This window comes from Heptranchias perlo, chromosome X, assembly GCF_035084215.1.
Source record: "Heptranchias perlo isolate sHepPer1 chromosome X, sHepPer1.hap1, whole genome shotgun sequence".
Taxonomy (NCBI): Eukaryota; Metazoa; Chordata; class Chondrichthyes; order Hexanchiformes; family Hexanchidae; genus Heptranchias; species Heptranchias perlo.
In genome coordinates, this window is record NC_090370.1 from 15,145,111 (window position 1) to 15,168,855 (window position 23,745).

General features: G+C 41.1%; 2 protein-coding genes across 3 annotated transcripts in view; both read left to right on the forward strand.

Annotated features, from left to right (window-relative positions):
- Nucleotides 1-23,745, forward strand: part of LOC137307305 (vitamin D3 receptor B-like) — a 274,444-nt gene that overhangs the window by 40,004 nt on the left and 210,695 nt on the right. For both annotated transcript variants that reach the window (XM_067976766.1, XM_067976767.1), the window contains one exon: nt 21,871-21,980. The gene's annotated coding sequence lies outside the window, so the exon portion shown is untranslated. The remainder of the gene's footprint in view (nt 1-21,870; nt 21,981-23,745) is intronic.
- The window catches only part of LOC137307306 (myosin light polypeptide 6-like), a 448,832-nt gene continuing 430,897 nt past the window's right edge, over nt 5,811-23,745 (forward strand). Inside the window, exon 1 of the mRNA XM_067976770.1 lies at nt 5,811-5,815. Coding sequence (XP_067832871.1) covers nt 5,814-5,815 — 2 coding nt within the window. The 5' untranslated portion in view covers nt 5,811-5,813. The remainder of the gene's footprint in view (nt 5,816-23,745) is intronic.

Here is a 23,745-nt window from a genome sequence, read left to right on the forward strand (position 1 = left end):
ATGTCCACTTTGTGTTGTATTTCCTTCTCCATGAATGTAACCATTAAGGAGTTAGCAGCACTCATCTCAACACTGACTCTCTTTATGGGTAATTTTCTGGCCAGAGAAACCAGACTTTGGATAGTCATTTGAGGGTTCTTGTCTGACCCAGAGTACTCTGGACCAGATTTCAATTTGGAGCAGGCTGAACTGGCTAGCCCTTGGGATTAGTTTTGAATGGAGGTCTTTGTTGTTTGACTCCTGTAACACCCTAGGTTGTTCAGCTCCACTGACTGTGTTGACCAAGAATATCAGGTCACCCTGCAGACCTGCATATCAAGTTACTCAACCTGTTCATTAGACAGGAGCTCTTCAATAAGCAAGTGGAAGTTTTTAAGAGGCGCTTTTAAAGCCATCCCTGACTTGTCAAATAATACAATTTCCCCGAATCCTTTCTTGCTTCATTTCAGGGCTAAAAGTCACTGTACCAGAAGGTTTCAAGCATTTGACCTGGGAACTAATTGTTTAAGGAGGAAGTATCCTTCCTGTACTGGTAGTGCCTAATAATCCACTCGGTAGTCATGCTATTCCACCGGCCCAACTTGCCACATTTGGCAGGAGGGAAAGTAAAACTTAAACTATGCAGATCTGATATACTGATGCAGGACTCGAGGAAACCATTCAGTTTAGTTACCATTTTATTTTTTGAGTATTCCCAAATTTGAAGGAACCTTTTTTGCTCATCTGATAGAAATTCCCTCAGTGCAGCAAAGCAAGGGATTTTAGTTGTTTTGCTTGTCCCCAAAGAATTGGAATTCCAGCCAGTTTTGAATTGAAGCAGTTAAAGTCTTGTAAAATACTGTAGTTAGACTTGCTCAGATTTGGGCAGTATGCCCAGGAGACTGGCTGACAGCCATAGATCTCAATGATGCATGTTTTCAAATGGCTATCTGCCAAAGGACAAAAATTTCCAGGGGTTCTGTGTCTGAGGAAAAATTTGCCAATATTGAGTTCTTCCTTTTCTCCTCGTGTTGATCCCACAATATTTACAGACATGTTATCCTTTGGCTACAGTGCTGTTAACACTACAGGATGTGTGTTTTTTGGATTGACTTATCAGGAGTCCATTCCAGGAAGAGACAGTGCCTTCATAGGACATATGATTAAGTGCCTATTTTGAGACACTTCTGAGAGTTGTCTTTTTACCATTGGACCATTTACCACAAATTATCCTATTGAAAATGATAACATTTCAGCAGAACAATATTTATGAACATTTTGGTCTGATGGCCACAGCAATTTTAGTGCCGCTGGATGCAAGTTTCTTGACATCTCTCTGGTTCAATCTTTTGATGCAGTTGTCTACCAGATGTCTACCAAAGCAGTATTAAGTAACGTTAAACCAGATGTTAGCCTTGGCTTTGGGATGGTGAGCCCAGGAGCAGAATGTTCTGTATGATTCAAGTTCCTATCTCTACCACCATCACTAAGGTCCATTGGTAACGAGTGCTTCCATAATTAGCTTTGAGGGCTCTATTCAGGGCAGTTGGACCTCATCCAAGTCCAAATGGTGTATCAAAAAACTGCACTAGTGTGGTAGGGCTGTATACTGCAGCCATTTCAGTCTTTTAGTGAATAAGCTTTCTGTTGGAGAGTAGTCCTTAGTTTCCAGCGCAAAATCCTTCTGTCCCTGCTTCCGATCTAAATTTTGTTTAAATTTATATTTTGCATTCTTGAGTTGCTGTATAGAAAGTAACTAATAGCTAAAAGAGCCATCCCAATTCAAAAAGTTATTTTGGATAGCATCTGCAGAATTGTTAGAGGACTTGAACATTTTTCACATTTTGTGAAATATAATTGGATTTATCATAACAGTTTTGCAGTTTGGGAGAAGTGCCCTTAATGTGGGTATCTTTCATAATTGCTGGATTATAATTTGGTGCTAGCATTTCTGTCATTCTTCAAATAGATTATTCTCCACATGCCAAGCTCCTTCATGACCTATCACTTTTAACTCTTGGAACTTTCAACGGTTACTGTTTTTCAGTTGCCTTTTTTTGAAATGCTTGATATTGTTGTCTATTACTTCTCTAAGCTAAGCAAAGCAAACTAGGGTTTGAAATCTTCAATTTTCTGCATTGGCTGTGACTGCAGGCCTTCACCAATACTGTTGTGAAGTGGCTGGTAGGAATTGCAGGACAGTGGCCTGAGCGAGAGGGGAAGCAATGTTTGTGGCAAATGGAAAGGAGTGTTATGGGTGACATTTTAAAGTGAGTTTACTTGTGTTGGCCTTTTCCACCCCTGTTGGATTATCTTGGTATTTAGAGGATGGTTGTTCAGAGACTGAAGGTGTTGGAAGGAGTTGTAATCCTTTTACACCAACATTGGGAGGCTGCAAATTGCTTTCATTACATATTCAGTGTATCAACACTTTTATGTTGAATGTCAATGAAACAATATTTTTAGCTTCATTGAGGAACTGTAACCTGGAAGAAAAGATATAAAACTAACCCAAACTTGAATATATTCTATGGGATTGTATTAGAAATTGAAAACCTCATTGCCTGATGATGCAATGTATTAGTTTATTAATACTTTGGGCCACAGACTGGTAGGATGTGTGATTGTGCCTGCTGTTCCCTGCATGCTAAATTTGTGTCCAGCTGGGTGGTTGTAAGCAGCACCGAGTAGAGGGAAGCAAAATCTGTAGGTAGACTGCCTTCAGCTGCGGAATAGTGAATTTATGAGGGGGTGGAAGAAGAGACGTAGTGATGGAAATCTAGAAAGGAGTATTGGTTGGAATGTAAAATCTCCATGCTTCGATGCTTTTTTTTAAGAATTTTTTTTACCCTTCAAACTACCTAAATATATTTTTTAAAAATTTGGCTCAAAAACAGTACGGTTCTTCATTTTAAACAGACACTGGGTCAGTCAGAAATATCAGCCAACAGGGAGGAAACTGTAAAATGGCCAAAAAAGGAAAGCTAGCACTTCTACCATTATAGTAAACCTTTCTGCTTTGCAGAAAAGTTCACTGTGCAAACCAAGCAATTTGTCTACTCTTAAGTTGCTAACTTGAAACGTGATGGTAAAGCCAACTGAGTAAATTAAAAATAGAAGAAACTGGAGTCTTCTGTAGTATTTCCTACTACTTTCCTCAAGTCTGATCCCACTTTTTAAAACTTTAATGTAACTGTTGCACAGTGAACAATATGTATGATCCAATCTACTCATTGAACTAAAATACTTAGATCCTATCCTGTGGGGTTTTTTTTTGCAATTGTAAATGAGGGAGAGGAGAGGAATATTGGGCCATGCTGATTTGTGGATTTATGGGGAAAAGGCGGGAAAGTGGAGTTGAGGTAAAAATCAGATCAGCCATGATCTCATTAAATGGCGGAGCAGGCTCGAAGGGCCAAATGACCTACTCCTGCTCCTATCTCTTATGGTCTTGTGGTCTTATTCCCATATTTTCTCACTTTAATTTTGGTGTCTTTGTTTTTTGTAGAAGCTACTAAATAAGTTTACAAATCATGGCATTACTCCTTTACTCAATCTAGAATGTGTTTGAATCATTCTGATTTAATCATTTGTGGAGTTATGTTTTTCAAAACATTAACGTTTGCAACCATAGAATCATAGAAATTTGCAGCACAAAAGGAGGCCATTCAGCCCATCGTGTCTGTGCCAGCCAAAAAAGAGCCACCCAGCCTAATCCAACTTTCCAGCTCTTGGTCCGTAGCCCTGTAGGTTACGGCACCTCAGGTGCACATCCAAGTACCCTTTAAATGCAATGAGGGTTTCTGCCTCTACCACCCTTTCAGGCAGTGAGTTCCAGACCCCCACCACCCTCTGGGTGAAAAAATTTCTCCTGAACTCCCCTCTAATCCTTCTACCAATTACTTTAAATCCTGTAATGTGGTGACCGGAACTATACACAGTACTCTAGCTGTGGCCTAACCAATGTTTTATTCAGTTCCAGCATAACCTCCCTGCTCTTATATTCTATGCCTCTGCTAATAAAGGAAAGTATCCCGTATGCTTTCTTAACCACCTTATCTACCTGTCCTGCTATCTTCAGGGATCTGTGGACATGCACTCCAATGTCCCTCTCTTCCTCTACACCTCTCAGTATCCTCCCATTTATTGTCAGTCCCCTTGTTTGCCCTCCCCAAATGCATTACCTCACACTTCTCTGGATTGAATTCCATTTGCCACTTTTCTGCCCACCTGACCAGTCCATTGATATCTTCCTGCAGTCTACAGCTTTCCTCCTCACTATCAACCACACGGCCAATTTTTGTATCATCTGCAAACTTCTTGATCATGCCCCCTACATTTAAGTCTAAATCATTGATTATATACCACAAAAAGCAAGGGACCTAGTACTGAGCCCTGTGGAACCCCACTGGAAACAGCCTTCTAGTCACAAAAACACCCGTTGACCATTACCCTTTGCTTCCTGCCACTGAGCCAATTTTGGATCATACTGTACTTTCAGTACAAAATGAAACAGGGCACCTAAATCAGTAGCTCGGTTTGTTTTTAATGAAAGTTATTAAATACAGGATGGCCATAAACATAGAAAATGCCTGGTTAATTACAAACAAAAATATATTTATGAAATTTTTAAAATATGGAAAAGTAAATGGGCTAGGTGTTGCAATAGTGTTTTACTCTGTTTGGAAACCAGGTTTCTTTTAATGTTGTATCGACTGGGTTTTTAGTATAAAATAATCTCTGCAGTGAGTGGGATTGAAGCACTACAAAAGCCCATATCCAGCAGTCACAAATCAGGTGCGGCATGTTCGATTCAGAGACTAGTATAGCTGTTTGTGTTGCCTAATGCAATCCAACCTCAGACGATAAACCCACAGCATCAGTAGGAATTTTTCCATTTCCTATACCAGCCATTCTTAATGGGTGAGCTTGGCAATTTGGTGCTAAATTATTGGCAATTTTCACAATGGCCTTGTGCCTATTAGGAGCTAGGTTAAGCCTTCACCCAAATTCATTTCACTTAGAATCTTTACAACACTTAGGTACCAGTCTGACCTGCATTCAAGCCCAAGTCTTGGGTGAAAGGATAGTTCCACAAAGTTTAACCTTTTTTCTTGCTCACCCATTTCTACATTGTAATTATTGAGCTCCTTTGTTGGTCATCACATCTGATCTAGATGTCAAGAAAGTGGATTAAAAATGGCAGGAACATTTGGTAGAAGACTGGAATCCCAAGGAAAAAAATCTTATTTGTTCACAATGTCCAAGTTCCACAAAGCTTGTATCCACCCGGTGATACAATACTGTAGCTCTGTTTGACAGGCTGCAGAGTAAATCCATTTCTTGGTGCAATGTGGAGCATGCAGACCAGTGAAAGTGTGATTCTCGTCCTTTGTGCCAAAGTGGCTGTACTGTCGATACTCCAGATAATTGCAAACTGGAACACCACCACAAGAGTTACCAGCATGCACTCCAGTAATGTGAGCTGCTGCAGCCACACCACAACAATTCTATATTAGTTGAAAATGAGCACACCAAATAGCAGCAGCAAATCTTCACTCATTGCTTCTGCTTTTGATATTATCTCTTGGACAGTGTCGTCACCTGGAACTCTGATTTGTACACAGAAGTTGGACCAAGGTTGCTGGAGAATGCGTTGGGCTGTGGGAAACCTGAAACTTATCCTACAATACTCATTGAAATTCATTGTCTTCCTGCAGGGGGCAACCCACATAACTTTGGCTTACATTTTTAGTTGGATTCATATGCCATGGAAACCATTTCATTTGTTCCCCCCAATAGGACTCCACTCCCTGCTGTTCATCCTGAGCAAGATGTGGTCAGTCTCCAGTGGTGGGTGGACCATGTCATCTGTAAAAGAAAAAATTACTTGTATTATGTGTCATTTTGGTTATAATGAGCATCCTCTGCATAAAATAGAGGGAACAGCACTGAATATTGGCTCCGCCTGTATTACAAGTGCCACTGGCCAAAGGAAAACAGTTGGGGCACCCGCTATGGATAGCGCAAGGAAAACACTATAGGAGTTGAGGCTGGACTCCTTTGCATGTGTAACTAAAGTTAAGGTGGTTAGCTGGTTACTGTGCTTAACTAAAATTAAGGTTGGTTGCCTGGGTTCAATGCTTAACTAAAATTAATGTGGATGGCTGTCCAATAGTCCTCTATGTTGTATAGTACAGTTTGATACTGTAAGAGTAAAGCCAAAAACAGAGGCCTAAGACTTTAGAAAGGCAAACACTTGGCTCCACCTCCCGACCACTTCCTTCAACCCCATAACCACCTCTGTACTGTCAAGAGATTTTCTGATCTGACATCAAGTAGAGGATAAGTCAAAATTTTCCCAACTAAACATTGGGAAAAACTGAAGCCATTGCTTTCGGCTCCAACCATTAACCCATGGACTCCCTCCTGTTCCCCAGCCACTCTATTCTGGCACGGCACTTCTATCATGCTCTCAGATAGTGTCTGTGCTCTACTTGAGTCTGTCCACTCCCTGACGTAGCCCAATACTTGGGACCTGGACACGTGTCCTGGACATCTTCCAGCCCTCATGTTCCTCCCCTCAGTAGTTCTATTCCTTCAGTGCTACCAGTTCCCTACACCACTCCTACCACAGCCCAAACCCCCAGTGCTAGCTTCGTGTCTCCTTGAGTTCTTCAATTGCCCCTCCCTGTACTCCCTGGCATTAGTCCCCTTTTTCCTCTTTTCTCACCCTAGTTCTGCCAGGCACCCACAAAATCCTCCAAGCTCCCAGACCGCAATCCCATTGAATGTTACTCGGCCCTAGGCTGCAAAACTCCCACCCCGCACTCCTCTCATTATAAACCAGTATGTCCTCCAATTCAGCGTGAGCAATGTCACAGGAGATCAATTCATTAAAACATTAATGAAGGCATGAAAAGACACATGACAACTTTATAGTTAAGTTTAATCATGTGAAATGTAATTTTTTTTTTGTCTTTCTTACAAACCTTATTTTGGACATTTATTACTGAGAAAAATGGTAGACGAAAATGTTTTCAAGCCAGAGTGTTTTTGATTGGTTCACCTCTTTTCCTTTATTGGTAGAATCTCCTGACTGGTCATTCTGGATTGATTGTTTTAAATCATTAGTTTCTCATTGGTAGTTTTCTTGCCACTTTCGTTACTTGATGTGAATGTTCTCTACCTCTTCAGTTCTGATTTGCTGCTGTCTTACTTTGAGACAATGAACAATGTGATGGTGAGTGTGATGAGCAGATGTAAACGTGGCCAACAAGCAGTACATGCTCGATGTAAAGCTTTAAATGCTGTATAGGTATCTTGCATCTAATGCATGCCCATCGCACACCAGACATCAAACTTTTAGGTGCAAAACAATTTTTTTTATAAAGAAAGGCACCCAGGTATTGACCTGGAGCCTGAAATTTATGAGCAATTTACTAACTTCATTGACATGAAGCAATTTACAAGTAGCTACAATTATCTGATGGGGACAGGCCAGGTTAGCAGCTAAGGATCACAAATGGGCTCCAGACCCTAGACTACTGTGAGCAACACCACAGGAGATTTGCTGTTATTAATTATTAGTCAGTTAAAATTCCAGTTACCCTGCATCTCTGTGAAGGTTGTGTACCTTTTGTACAGCCATTGCTAAACTGCCAAGAGGCAGATCTCCAAACAGCAAGTCTGTCGCCGCCAATCTTTAGCTTTTCAGATTTTTTTTAAGGAGCATCCAGTCATGCACCCAAAAAGTTATTAAATCCAGGGAAAAAATGTATTCTGGCAGTAGGGGGGGAAGAAAATCAGTAGATGCTGAGATTCAGACTAGCAATAAAACAGTACAAGTCCCTACAGTTGAGGTATCTGTCAAAATATGGAACATTTCCTAGGGTTATTGCCCACACCTTAATGTAAATGCTACTTGATTGATGAGGTCATTTGTACAGTCTCTTTATGGTTAAAGCTTTCTATTGATTTTTCAGAGGTACATAATAGCATGTTGTATAGTCCTAGCACGAATGATGAAACTAATACTTACCCACTCTGAGTAAACAATCAGGAATATTTATAGTATCTAAATGTATAACTAGTACAAAATATGCAACGGTATTTGTTCTCTTGATACAGCTATTGATATCCCCTGCACTACATCTTCAGGCAGTTCATACACATGATGTGTGGCCCACCTTGTCTGAATCACCTTGTATCAATGGTCTTCCCCACCCACAATTTTATTGTGCTCCAATTTTCTCCCCTCCTTTCCCCAATAGCCTTACTGGGGCACGGTTCAACAGGAACAAACTTCCATTTGATGCTTCAGCCAAGTAGTCTAGATAGTGAGTGTCAGTATGTTATTTGTGGGGGACATCACTGATAACTTTGATCCTGTCACCGCCTGACATCCACATGCACGGGCATCTTTCATCACTGGAAAGTGGTCAGGAATAGGGACAGTGGATCATTTATTTTTTAAAAAATTAAAAACGTCCCCATCATAGCCCATTTTGAATAATTTCATTTGAAAGTGTCTTCTCATATCTGTGGGCTATAAAATAATTTGCATGATGGATGATCCCCTTTATTCTGTCCTCTTCAAGCTTGTATCAGCTAACTGTAGTGACTGGAGAGCAAATAGATTAAGCTAAATATTTTGTTAGCAGCCAGTTTGTACAGTTTGGGTTTAGACAGAGCTAGGCTCTCTTTTCCTGGCTCTCTCTAATTTTGAAAGGTGAGTGCAGGATGACTTCCTATCCCATAAGAAGTTTAAAACTAATTTCCTTATGTGTTTGTTCCCCTGTTAATGGTGTACCACATTGCTCCTTCCTCCTTTTCAGCTTTGCTTGAATATTAGCCTTCTCCCTGGGCATATTCAGCACTAATCAGAAAGGCCTGGGGACAGCAGTGATGTTGCGATACACCGTCCCCTTCAGAATCCAAGTGATAATATAATCTTCGGTTTTGTTGTGCAGCATGTACAGTTTAATGGCACAGCTATTCTTTTGCCTCAATTCATTATGCAGTCAGATATTGTTCACACGTCGTGGTTAAATGGAATGTAAAGGGGAACAAACAAACATGGGTTTTGTAGAAACGGAAAAAATATCAGCATGTAAATATATTTTATATTTGTTATTTCTTTCAGTTTAGCTGTGAATGCAGGAGTCTGTCCAGCCAAAGGAATTAATGCTGCTATAAATAGAATCATGGACTAACTTTACAGCACATTGAGTCCACAGCACAGAAACAGGCCATTCGGCCCAACTGATCTATGCCGGTGTTTATGTTCTACATGATCCTCCTCCCACCCTACTTCATCTCACCCTATCAGCATATCCTTCTATTCCTTTCTCCCTCATGTGTTTATCCAGCTTCCCTTTAAATGCATCTATGCTATTTGCCTCAACTACTCCTTGTGGTAGTGAGTTCCATATTCTTACCACTCTCTGGGTAAAGAAGTTTCTCCTGAATTCCCTATTGAATTTATTAGTGACTATCTATCTTATATTTATGACTCCTAGTTTTAGACTCCCCCACAATTGGAAACATTTTCTCTACATTTACCCTGTAAAACTCTTTCATAATCTTAAAGACCTCTATCAGGTCAGCCTTCTCTTTTCTAAAGAAAAGAGCCTCAGCCGTTCCTGATTAGTGTATCCTCTCAGTTCTGGTATCATCCTTGTGAATCTTTTTTGCACCTTCTCCAATGCCTCGCTATCCTTTTTATAATATGGAGATCAGAACTGTGCACAGTATTCCAAGTCTGGTCTCACCAAGTTTAACATAACTTCCCTGCTTTTCAATTCTATCCCTTTAGAAGGAGCCCATTCAGCGTATTGCTGCTGTGCCCGCTCTGAAAGTTTTATCCCCTTAGCCCCATTCCCCTGCCCTTTCTCCAGACCATTTTTTTTTCTTTTTCAAATATTTATCCACTTCCCTTTTTAAAAGCCATTATGTATTCTGCTTCCACCACTGTTTCTGGTAGGACAGTTCATGTCCTAACAAACATCTCTGTGTGTGTATATATTTTTTTTAAAATCTAAAATCTTCCTCCATTGTTCTATTGGGAAAAATCTTCATTCTTCTATTGGGAAAAGTGGGCAGCCCTATCTATAGCTCTACTGAACTTCAATTAAGGGGCAGCTTAAACTATTTGATATAATAAAAATGGAGGAAATGGCATACAATGTTTGTTATATAATGGATTAACCAAAGTTATGTGAAATGGGTATGAATGTTATCCACCAAGGCAGATGGGTAGTTAGAATTACACTGAAACCTGTACAAACGGACATCTCCAAAATATGGATGCTTATTGACAGTCCCAAATAACTTGCATTGTAATAGATAAAAGCTACACCTTGAAACCACAGACACTCGCAATTACGAACTACGGACATCCTTCAATGCACCAAGTCCGTTTACAAATTAAAACACGGGACATGCAGATAAGTGCGAGGCAGCAGCGGGTGAAAGAAACGTTTTTTGTAGAATGGAGATCTCTTTCCCCAGCATCCATATTGGCAGAGAAACTGCTCTATCTCTGGGCTTGAATGCTTGCATGGCATGGCTCTATCACAGGGATAGAGTGGTTTCTCTGTCGCTATGGATGCTGGGTAGAGAACTCCCCATTCTACACGCACCCTAAATAATGACTAACTGTTAGCCTGGCGTAGAGAGTCAGAACCTGGTTAAACTGCGTTTATTTTAAACAGAATAATTTCCCGCCTTTTCCACTGAGCTCATCACTGGCAGAGAGCGGGGGGCTCGAGTGAGGATGGGGGAAGAGATGAAGAGAACGGTTTCCCCTTTTTCCCACTTTCGGTTTCCCCTCTTTGCCTGCTCATGGGTGACCTCCTGGATTTTGGAACTTCATATACAACAGCTGCTGGCATGAAACCACAAATAAAGATTTTCGACTACAGGGAACCCAACCTTTTATAAGGTAAACCCAATAACGTTTGTAGATGTCATGTGATCCAATGTCACATGGTCAGATGTTGTGGTCACAACACCACCCGATCAAACCTCCAGGAGTACTTAAGGTACTGATGAGCTGCTAACAGCTCCCTACCCACCCCCCAACATTAGCAGCTGCAGCACATAGAGGGAGAGGGTCCCGGACAGGAGTCTGCGTGACAGTAATCCCCCTCCCCAATTTGGCTGGGATCTCCCAGGCACTCCAGTCCTACGGCAGTCACCTCTCCCTCCCTGTGCAGGCTGCCAATGTAACAGTTCCCAGGATCAGGACGTCCCTCCCTCAATGGAAAAGGACCCCAGGATTGCAATGAACTGGGAAACCCAATAAAAATGAACTGAAATCATATCCTGCTGGCAGGGCTCCAGAATTAGGCACGATCCCAGGTTAGGGCGGGAAAAAAAGGGAACAATGTGGGAGTTACATCCGATCCTGGGATATTTGGCTCATCCAGTTTACTGTACCTACAATGACCGTTTTGAAAATAAGGACACCTATGCAAGTCCCTTAGGTGTCTCTAATTTACAGGTTTCACTGTACATAGAATCTACAGCACAGAAACAGGTAACTCGGCTCAACTGGTCTATGCTGGTGTCTGTACTCCACACCAGCCTCCTCCCACTCTAATGACTTCTTCCCGCTGTGCCCCTGTACTCCTCTATTTCCTTCTCCCTCCATGTATGCATCAATCCTCTACTTAAATGTGTCAATGCTACGTGCTTCATCCATTCCACATTCTCACCACCCTCTGTGTAACAAAATTCCTCTTAAATTCTTTATTTGATCTGTTAGTGGCTATCTTATAGCTAGCACTAATGGACTACGTATGTATTGCTTTGCCAAGGCATTGTACAGACTCGGCCTTTGGTATTGTCCTTCAGCAGATAAATGTGTTAATTGTTGCTGAAAAGGATTGCACCATCGTAAAGTAGGTGTAAAAAGGGAGGTGGGCAATGTGAAATGATTGTTGTTGTGAAATGAAAACAGAAACAGTATTTTCTGTTTTTATTTCATGTTTTCCAGCATCCACAGTATTTTGCTTATGTTTGTTAGTGTAGTAGTGCTAATTTTATCTCTTTTACACTAAGATTTACAAACTCACTTTTGAGCAGCAGTGTGAATTTTGCTTGGTCGCTGACTTTGAGTTGTGGGTGGTAGGACTTTAGGAGTCCGAGGAACTGAGCTGCCTGAAAACTACCTAATGAGGTGACAATGCCCTGGTAATTTAATTAGTCTAAAAACTTCTTTGCTAATACAATATTCTATTAACTGCAGTTGGCAGTATTCTGTCAAACACAAACAGCAGCTTTCAATGGAAAGTAGTCTAGGGCATGAAGGCAGTGGTGTAGTATTGGTCTAACACCGTGCATTCAGAGATGCTACTCAACTCTGTTGGAAAACCTCAATGACTTGTTTCTCCTAACGTGATAAATTCATGCTTTATTTACAAGCTACTGCATGTTAATAAAATTCCAAATGACACACAAGCTCATCAAACATCGTTTGCCAGCAGTGCAGTAGAAAATGTTTGGAGGAAAAATGCTGATATCTGTGGCAGCAGATTGGAGAACCTTCTGGTGTCATGGAAACCCAATGGCAACCTCACTACTGAAAACTAAAGTTCAGTATTATAAGTGTTATTTATTAACTCTCCCCAGAGAAGAATCCACTTGAACATTTTACGAAATCTTTACCTTGCTACAACTTATAGGCAGATCCTGCCACATTGCTGAAATGAAGAAGGCTGGTACTAATTATTAGCTTCGACATGTCTGGCATTCAGTTGAACAGTACCAGGTGTGCAGTATACTGCTTGTAATGTGGAAGTAAGTTACCACCTTGTAAAGGGACGAATTGGTCCAGAATTTCTGAGACAAGGTAATCTCGTAGAAGTATGATCTATTCTGTCTTCAAATGAATGCAAGCAGATATTGGTGCATGTTAATTGCACATTTTTGCATGCTTCAATAAATTCACTTTGTATCGAATAGTATTATGGTCTGCAATATATTTTTCATTGCTTTCAATAGGTGGATAGCTGTCATTTCAACATTGCAACTAAAATGCACTTGCTACGTATGTGCACCATAATTACTTTATCCCCTGGCTTCAGCAGTAGTGAAGATGATCTCTTGGAGCCTTATAAATGCTATGTTCCTAAGGGAATATTACACCTGACTAAGAACAAGAGCTTGGTTGGAAATGCTGGCTTTTAGCAACAGGCTGGATAATGTCACACTAACTATCCATTAAAGGTATGTGATTTAACAAATGCATGATTTTGGTGCCTATAAAAAGTATGGTTTTGTTTAAAAGTGGTGCTTCAATCGCTTGCCACTTGAGTAATTTGCCCCTGTTATAAATGGATAAAATGGATAACCAGAAGTGATGTCAAGACTGTGATGCCAGCAGAGTTCAGGGTTGTGTGTAGAAAGATGGAGTGAGTTACAGGCTGGTATCTAATAGAGGGGTTTCAATGGCTCCCCCCCCCCCCCTCCCCCAAGTTACGTTGATAAGTGGCTGTTTGGGCTTCCCAATGGCAATGTGCAATCAGCCTGAGACTTTCCTGGTCTGTATGGTATTCAGCCATAGAGGGAGGCAAAATTTGAGAATTAAGTTTTTTTTCCCTGTACTGAGTCATATCCCTGTTCTGGTGTATCATATGAGCACTTACATGTCTGTTTCAGTGGTGTGCTGCACTGCTTCAACCAACCCAGCACAAATCTTCACGTCGACAGGGAACAGTATAGTTTGAAACCCTTGTCCATGCCTTTATTACCTCTCGACTCGACTATTCCAATGCTCTCCTGGCTGGCCGCCTCCGTAAACTTGAGCTTATTCCAAAACTCTACTGCCTGTATCCTAACTCGCACCAAGTCCCGTTCACCCACTAATCTATATTGGCTGCTGGTCCGACAACACCTTGATTTTAAAATTTTCATCCTTGTTTTCAAATCCCTCCATGGCCCTCGCCTCTCCCTATCTCTGTAACCTCCTCCAGTCCTACAACCCTCCGAGATCTCTGCGCTCCTCCAATTCTGGCCTCTTGCACATCCCCGATTTTCTTCACTTCACCATTGGCGGCCGTGCCTTCAGCTGCCTAGGCCCCAAGCTCTGGAATTCCCTCCCTAATCCCCTCCACCTCGCTACCTCACTCTCCTCCTTTTAAGATGCTCCTTAAAAGCTACCTCTTTGACCAAGCTTTTGGTCACCTGTCCTAATATCTTCTTGTGTGGCTTGGTGTCATGTTTTGTTTGATCGCTCCAGTGAAGCACCTTGTGATGCTTTACTACGTTAAAGACGCAAGTTGCTGTTGTAGTTCTAATTCTAATGAAGAATGATTGTGACTCGATATTAACTTGTTCATTGTAACAAAATTATGTAGTTGTCCAAGAGACCAGGGATGAATGGATTTTAAAATCCTGCATTCCTGGAATGTGCTAAATAAAATCTCAAGCTGTGTGGTTTTGTTTTTTCTTAATATTAAGAATGTGCTGGAGAACCTCTCTTTTTGCTTCTGGCTGGTAAGTTCAGTAAAATTAAACCATATGTACAGATCTTCATCTCATGAAAAATAAAAATTACTGGCAGGGCATATACTGTACTTCCGAATCCATGTAATTAGATGTCTTGCATCTAGTGTGTAGCTGCAGCACCACATCTTTCAAAGGCAGCACACCTGAAAATGAGCCTTAGGAGTCACACCTCAACTTGCAAATGTTGCACCTCCCAAAGTGTGCCAAGTCTGTGGGACATAAATCATGACTTTTAACGTTTAATTGATTATATGAGGCAATCAAATATCTGGTGTGTTTTGATTAATTGACAGTGTGAATGAGTAACCAACACAAAACTTAGCATTCCACTTCTTCAATTCCCCCCCCCTCAGACTACCATTCACAAACTAACCATTGAAGTTTCCCCCATTTAAGCCTGCCCTTTTGCCTGGAGCCTGGGGCTTGAGTTGGAAATTTCACCTATTGGAAATTTCCAGCCACTGTTGACAAATTCAGTGTCGGGGGGAGAGAGTGTCGTCATGGGACTTGTAGTTCTATAGGAGCAGGGTGAAACTACAATACCCAGAGTGCACCATGACAATCCATGTCACATAACGACCAACTAAAAAAGGACCAGAGAGTGAATGGGGAGATTTTCCTGGGTCTATGCCAGGGTACACAGAATCACCTGGGTGTTGCAAATATCGGACATTTGGGCCAGTTGGAGCACATGTCTGTAAAGGAAAGCAGCCTGATTTTTCCATTAATTTAAATAGAAAGAAAATCATGTGGGTTCCTTTTACAGGCATGCGCTCTGACCTTCCCGATTTTCCGGTATTTGCTGTACCCCCGGTGATCCTGTGTACTCTGGCATAGACCCAGGGAAATCTCCCCTTGTAGCTCCTGTGGAGATTCTGTGTGCATCATGGGAGTGTAGGTTTTGAGCCTACTCCTATGGAAGTACAAGAGCCACAGTGTACTGTAACAACCAGGGAGAACATTTACAAATGAGGTGTAAGTTGGGGGGGGGGGGGGTGAAATAGATTCTAATCCCCCCACCCCCAGACAAACAGCATTTTATACAGTTAAGCCATTAAATACAAATTCTAAGGTAATGGGATGAGGAGTCTTTTTTTTTGCATTGCTGATGGGGACTGATGTTTGCATCAATGTCAGAGGGGACACTTTGATGCTGACTTTGGACATCGTGGCTGGAGTTGGTCAGTCAGCCAGGTCTGGACCATAGTGAATGATTACTAGCTGCTCATAATTGGAGATTGAGTGGTAAAACCTCCCTGGGCGTTGTTGCACCTACAACAGCTTCAGCAAGAACTACAGATCCACTGTGGGAAGTAAGAGCGAGAAAGAAATGTATTTTATAATCATGTAAATAACTTGAGGGAAAGAAGAAAGTTTTTGAAGGTGGGACGAATCCATAAACTGAAGTACATCCATCTTGGGAAATACTGAAAATGCATCATGGAGAGTAAAGCAAAAAAAGCAAATTTTTTATAATGTGAATGAGAGGTTTTGGGAAGGGAAGAGCAAAGTTACTTGCTCCTTAGGCAAGTTTTGTAAAGTGATAGGTAAATATTCTATCTGCATATCAGTAAGATGTGTGATTTTTATGTTGAATTAGTTGTGATGCATTGCTTCAGTAAATTTGCTGTATTACAGTGATGGGTAAACTAGTGTTTAGGCTGCAGTGGAACTTCAGTAAACCTCAAACTGCACTCACTTCAGGTCTTCGTTCCCCCTGAGCAATGCCACAGGTGATCTAGTAACATTTTATTATTGGGAGTGGATTGAAATGATAAAAGCTGAAACTGGCATTCTGAAAATTGGTGCAAAAGTTACTCTGTGGCTTGCCCCAAGATCAGATAATTCAACACAGACTGGAAGATAAACCTGGTGCTTTCTGGTTGTATGACATAGTACCAATCACATAAAACACTTCTCACCAATTAAGGCTTGTTCATTGTGACTTTAAGCCTTTGCAGACTAGCGTAGTTATTTTTGGTACTGTTGAAAATAGGAATAAAATAAGGACTATGTATGGCCTGCACAGGGACTTTGTTACTTGTAAGGTAATGCAGGGACCAGGTTGCGTGTAGGATGACATCTGGGATGGGTATGGTATAGTGATACCAGACATCTATATATAATATAAAGATACCAGACCGCATACAAAATGGTAACATCAGTACATAATCTGTGCAATTTGGGGTTGCACTTTGTGTGTGTACATTGTGGTATGGTTTTTTGTTACTAGGAGACAAGTCAATGAAGAGCATGCTCTCCTGGTAACGATGTGTCTGACAATCCTTTCAACTGCGGTAATCCTTCCTGGTTATTAATTTGAAATTGTAGACCTTTAGCTTTTATTCAGTAAACAGTTCCACAACATTTTCATTTCTGGTAACTGATTCAGATACATTTCAATCCTTCACCCTACAGTAGCCAATGGTGCCCCATTGTATCAGCTGTTCATTGGAGAGTAGGTAATAGAACACTGGTGATCCTTTCACGTGGACTAAGTGCTAGAAAATGTTCTGGGGCCAATGCAGAAGCATGATAATTGTATTTAATTAGTACATTGTTACAGTATCCTCTGCAAAAGGTATCTATACAAATTTATTCCTGAAAATTTGCATATACTAACTGAGTTGAGATTTATACACCAATAAGGCAACAGAACTAAGAACAACCCTTTCCAAACCTCCAGGTCCACGAAATTCAAACGGGGCAAACTAGCCGATTTAAAAAATCCGAGCACAAATGAAACTCGGCTGCTGGATTGCTGGGGTTTGGGGGCAGCATGTAGTAAAATTATGACCGCCCCCCCCCCCCCCCCCCCCCAAGTTAAGCAACTGGTTTGAAGTACATAGACGTAGTCTGCTCTAGCCATCACTGAAGGAAGCTGCAAGATCGAGTTCTGTTAGCAGAGGCTGAACTGCTCTCGATGCTGCTGTATACCATGTAAGGCTACCCTACCTTGTATTGTACAGCCTGTATTAAAGATATGTACTGTGTTTTGTATTGAAATAATGGGTTCATAGTGTGTACAATCTGTATTGTGTTGTTTTGAATTGTAATGGTGACTTTTACATTGAACTGTGTTTATCCTTAAATTTTATGAAATAAAGTATATTTTGAAATTTAAAAAAAATGTAAGGTTTTAAACCTTAATAAAGCTTCCTTTTCATTCAATCGTGGATTGCAAAGTACCCTAAAACATTCAAAATAAAAATTTCCTGTAACTTTACAGCTGCACCATTTTTTTTTCCCCATGGAAATTTTTGCGTAACTGATTTATATTGGTACTTGCAAATTTCCTTGATCGTTTGCACCACTTCTGAGTTACGTCCGCCAGAACCCTCTGTCGTTCATTTACATGTGAGACGGATAGCTTTTTGGCAACCAAAGGTATTAAGGGATATGGGCCAAAGGCAGGTATATGGAGCTAGATCACAGATCAGCCATGATCTTATCAAATGGCGGAGCAGGCATGAGGGGCTGAATGGCCTACTCCTGTTCCTATGTTCCTAATCCCACTTTCCAGCACTTGCGCCGTAGCCCTGTAGATTATGGCACTTCAGGTGCACGTCCAAGTACTTTTTAAATGGGTTGAGGGTTTCTACCTCTATCACTCCTTTTTAGGCAGTGAGTTCCAGACCACCACCACCCTCTGGGTGAAAAAAATTCTCCTCAGCTTCTGTCTAATCCTTCTACGAATTACTTTAAATCTATGCCCCCTGGTCACTGACCCCTCTGCTAAGGAAAATAGGTCTTCCCTATCCACTCTATCTAGGCCCCTCATAATTTTATACACCTCAATTAAACCTCCCCTCAGCTTCCTTTGCTCCAAAGAAAACAACCCCAGCCTATCCCATCTTTTCTCAAAGCTAAAATTCTCCAGCTCTGGCAACATCCTCGTAAATCTCCTCTGTACCCTCTCTAGTGCAATTATATCCTTCCTGTAATGTGGTGACCAGAACTGTACGCAGTACTCAAGCTGTGGCCTAACCAATGTTTTATACAGTTCCAACATAACCTCCCTGCTCTTATATTCTATGCCTTGGCTAATAAAGGAAAGTATCCTGTGTGTCTTTTTAACCACCTTCTCTACCTGTCCTACTACCTTCAGGGATCTGTGGACATGCACTCCAAGGTCCCTCACTTCATCTACACCTCTCAGTATCCTCCCATTTATTGTGTACTCCCTTGCCTTGTTTGCCCTCCCCAAATGCATTACACTTCTCTGGATTGAATTCCATTTGCCACTTTTCTGCCCACCTGACCAGTCCATTGATATCTTCCTGCAGTCTACAGCTTTCCTCCTCACTATCAACCACACGGCCAATTTTTGTATCATCTGCAAACTTCTTGATCAGGCCCCCCAAGTTCAAGTCCAAATCATTGATTATATACTGCAAAAAGCAAGGGACCTAGTACTGAGCCTTGCGGGACCCCACTGGAAATGGCCTTCCAGTCGCAAAAACACCCGTCAACCATTACCCTTTGCTTCCTGCCGCTGAGCCCATTTTGGATCCAAGTAGTCACTTTCCCTTGGATCCCATGGGCTTGTACTTTTTTGACCAGTCTGCCATGTGGGACCTTGTCAAAAGCCTTGCTAAAATCCATGTACACTACATCAAACACGTTGCCCTCATCGACCCTCCTTGTTACCTGCTCAAAAAATTCTATCAAGTTAGTGACACGACCTTCCCTTAACAAATCCATGGTGACTGTCCTTGATTAACCTGTGCCTTTCTAAATGACTATTTATGCTGGCCCTCAGAAACAATTCCAATAATTTGCTCACCACCAAGGTTAGACTGACTGGCCTATAATTACTCGGTCTATCTCTTTCTCCCTTTTTAAACAACGGTACAACAGTACAACGTTAGCAGTCCTCCAATCCTCTGGCATCACGCCTGTAGCCAGGGATGATTGGAAAATGATGGTCAGAGCCTCCGCTATTTCCTCCCTTGCTTCTCTTAGCAGCCTGGGATACATTTCACCTGGGCCTGGCAATTTTATCTACTTTCAAAGTAGTCAAGCTTTGGGCTTTAAATTAAGAGACACTGCTGGACTACAATTGACTCATTCCTATGATGGTGGAACACTAAGCTGAATGTAGGGACAATCTGTGTTGATTCTTTATTCTGAACAGGATTCAAGTACTCGGTAGAACCGGTGTTGCATAATGAGATGTGCTTTGTATCAGGCAGTTGTTTAATTGTAAGTAAGGTGATGCTTTGGCAAAGTATGTAAATTGCCAGGTTCTGATCATGTCCCAGTCATTGGACACTTAACCTGAAGAACAAACACACTGCCTTGGCAGATATTTCTGTCATCGTCCTCCCTTGTGGTTTTGGAGAGAACCACTTTTATCCACAGCTGTTGCTGCATCTGCTTTAGCATTGGCATAATAAATATTTCTAAATACTCTGGTGTGTCTATAATCCACATTTAAATGTGCAAGTAGCTTCTGTACTTTAACAGACTTGATGACTCAACTTTGACCTGGATACATGTTGGCCAGATTCAAAATTATTTGCTGAGTGCCTTCTCAGTGTCATACCCAGCATTTGAACAACAGCTTTCCCATGAACCCTGTCTCTGGTAGTACCAGTTGTGTTACCCTGATATTTTTAAAAGTAAGGCACCATACCATGCCTGGAATGGCTACTTGAGCGAGGTACTGGAGAGCTGCCAGCGCCCCTAGAACTACCGCAGAATGATGCACTGCCTTCAGGAGAGGGAGAAGGGAGAAAGAAAACATGGATATACCAATTAGGATTGCCATCTTCAAATTTGGAAGACTATTTCTTCACTTAGTCTCCACTCATAGCAGCTCCTTATTCCACTAAAAATAGTGAGCCAATATGCTGACATGCACTGGAGTCAAAGCTAAGCAGGGAAATATCATGCTTTCGTCCACAGCTGTGATAACGTGGGGAAATGTAAGCCTTGATTAGAACAGCAACCACTATATGATTGTTTTAATATTTTTGATTAGGTAAAATGGTATGGATACAGTAGCGTAGTGGTTATGTTACTGGACTAGTAATCCAGAGGCCTGGACTAATGATCCAGTGTGTATGAGTTTAAATCCCAACATGGCAGTTTGAAAATTTTAATTCAGTTTCAAAAAAAAAATCTGGAAATAAAAAGCTGGTATCAATAAAAGTGTCTTTAAAAACCCAACTGGTACACTAATCCTTTTAGGGAAGGAAACCTGCCGTCCTTGCCCAGTCTGGCCTATATGATTCCAGTCCTACACCAATGTGATTGCTTCTTAACTAGCTTCTGAATTGAGCAAGCCATTCAATTGTATCAAACTGTTACCAGTGGTTCAAGAAGAAGGCCCACCACCGCCTTCTCAGGGCAACTAGGGATGGGCATTAAATGTCGGCCTTGCCAGCAACGCCCACATCCTGAGAATTAATTAAAAAAAGGTTTATTTTTGGATTAAATGTACCAAGATACAGCTATTGTAGGCCACCAAGGTTTTATTTTTGTTGATTAAGTATGACAAATCAGTTTTAGATTTTCATAAGATGGGAAAATGGGGCTGAAACTGAGTTCACTACTCTGATTTATTTTGCTTCCTGCCACTGAGATTCCCACAGCTAAAGGAGAGGAAAACAGGCTCTTTGTTTAGTTATAAGTGGAGACCTGAAAGAGTCTTTCAAAATGTGAAGGAAAACCTAAAGGAGTTGGCCACCAGTCATATGAGAAAAAGACTACCTCCTCCCCACTTCCCAACTCATCCCCTTTCCCCACTCCCCATCTTCTCCCCTCTCTACTGCCAAGCTACAGCACACGGTGGATAAAAGCCAACAATTCACTCCTGGCAGCATAAGACTAGTACATGTCATGTACTTGTATGTCTGCTGTAAAGAATAGCTGATATTGGAGAGGGAGAGAAGCAGTTCTGGTGATGGATGAACCAGTCTAGCATTTCTAGTACAGCTGCTGTGTAGGTAGTTTGCTGTTTCCATATGATACACACGGCAGTATCAGCTTCGTGCATTGTGTAGTGTGACTACCCACTATAAGTAGCATCCACTGAAGGCTAAATAATGCAAGCTCACCTTTATGCTTCTACAAAAGAACACTGATGCAAGTAGTTGGATTATGCAACAATGGTCTCTGATAGATTAGACTATTTAACAGAAATTCATTTTTTTCTGTGTTCTGTCGGAATAAATTATTGTTCACCAATTTAACATTGTTATTAGCAGGATTGATGTGAGATGATGCAAAAAAAAATTGGGTTTACCTTTGTCTAGTTAAAAGTATATTAAAATTTCAGTAGACCGTGACTGTCAACATGAGTTCAAATTGTAGCATATGGCAAGGGTTTTATTACATATTGTAGCTAAAAACTGTTTTCTTTATTGACAGGTTTGAGGTCACTGTTTTTAAAATTTAAATTAAAAATCATGAGCAATTGAAGGTGAAGAAAATCTAATACCGCAAAACAGGAAATTGATGTCGCCTACTGAATAAGGAAGGTAAGATTAGTGGGAAATCCCTTTTCCTTCAGTTCTTATCTGATAGTCTGACTGATGGCAGAGACCTTTATGCTTTGCACAAATAGACTTTAAACTCAGAAGAATTCAAATAACGTAAGTTTGTTGTATTCCCTACAGTGGGTTTTGAAATGCTTTTTCAATATAGCAATAAGTGAAAATCTTTAATGTGTATCAGATATTAGATTGGGAGTGATGACCAAGTAATGTCAGTCCTTGAAGCCTCACAAAGTTGCAGTTGAGAAACAATCCCTCCATATAGTGTATTGTAGTTACGCTGCATTCGCTTTGGAAACCAGCATCTTTCAGTAAATCTTGAGCAAATGTTATAGTATTTAGCTCCATTGGAGAATACTTAGTTTGGGTGGTTAACATTCTGTTTTTTGATCCAGCGGTCTACTTTCTAGTGAGTTGCTGTCATCAGGCAGTTCAGGTTGTTCAGAGGAGAGGTTTATGCCAACTGTTAGCCCTTTTTATACTGATAATTGAAAGTAACTTGGCGATATGGAGAAGAGAATGCAATGGTTATTTCTACTGGTTCGATTGGTTCTGCGGGCTTATGGCCAGTTGGAGCACGATTGTGTGGTGTTGCCTGTTAGAGGCATGTGATTGTATTGGAGAGTCCCATTGTGAGGGAAACATCCTTTGCACCTACTCTGAATAATATGTCTAGAATTGGTGCCCCTGCAGCAGTTCAGGTCAGACTATTGACAAGTAAGTGGCTGATTACAGATCCATGTTTCAGCTCCAGTATGAACAAAGCGGCACGGGTCTAATCATCCATCTTTGGTAGCCTAGCACTAGTAACTAGATCAAATGTGTGCAGCTGGGTGAGGCAACCACTGAGCTTTCCTATTTTAGAGCAAATTAGAGCATCAGCCTACATTCTGGCTGGTGTGAGTGAGGCAGTGTTTAACTGCACCTTACTGGTATAGCAATGACATTTGTTGTGTACTGTTAGCTTCAAAAACGAACTGTTAACTGTAATAAAGGTTGTGATGGACATGGGCTCCATTCTGCACAATGTTAAGTCTATATTACATCTTCTCTTGAATTTTAGGTGGACCACGGCACTGTGATTTTTAAAATGGAAGCTCTTGCTGTTTCCAATAAGGTTTCCTTTGTCCTTTTGCATGTAGGTAGTGAATATTTGCTTTGCTCACTGCCACCAAGTATTATTGCGAAGCTTCAATTTATTGTCAATCAGGACCCTCCGATCTCATTAATTTTCCACGCACATTTTCTTTCCATTTAAGTAATCCTGCATTTTTGTCCCCATGTGAAGCACTTTGTATTTCTCTACATTGAATTTCATCTGTCAACTATCTACCCAATTCCCAAATATATTCAAATCCTCCCGTAGCTGATCTTGTTCAGCTTTGGCGTCTACCGCCTTCATTAGCTTTGTATAATCTGCAAATTTAGCCATTGTGCTTGTGACTCCGAGCTCCTCCAGATCATTTATGAAGATATTAAACAATAGAGGTCCCAAAACAGACCCTTGTGGGACTCCACTGGTAACATTCTCCCAATACAATCCCTGTACCACTACCCTCTGGTTTCTATCGATCAACCAATTACGTATCCATTGTAAGATATCTCCACTGATTCGCATTTCCACTAATTTTCAGTACCTCTCCAGAGGAATTGTATCAAAGGCCATACTGAAATCAGAGTACACCACATCCACTGCCTATCCCTTTCCAGCTCTTTTGTCACACCCTCAAAGAAAACCAGTAAGTTAGAT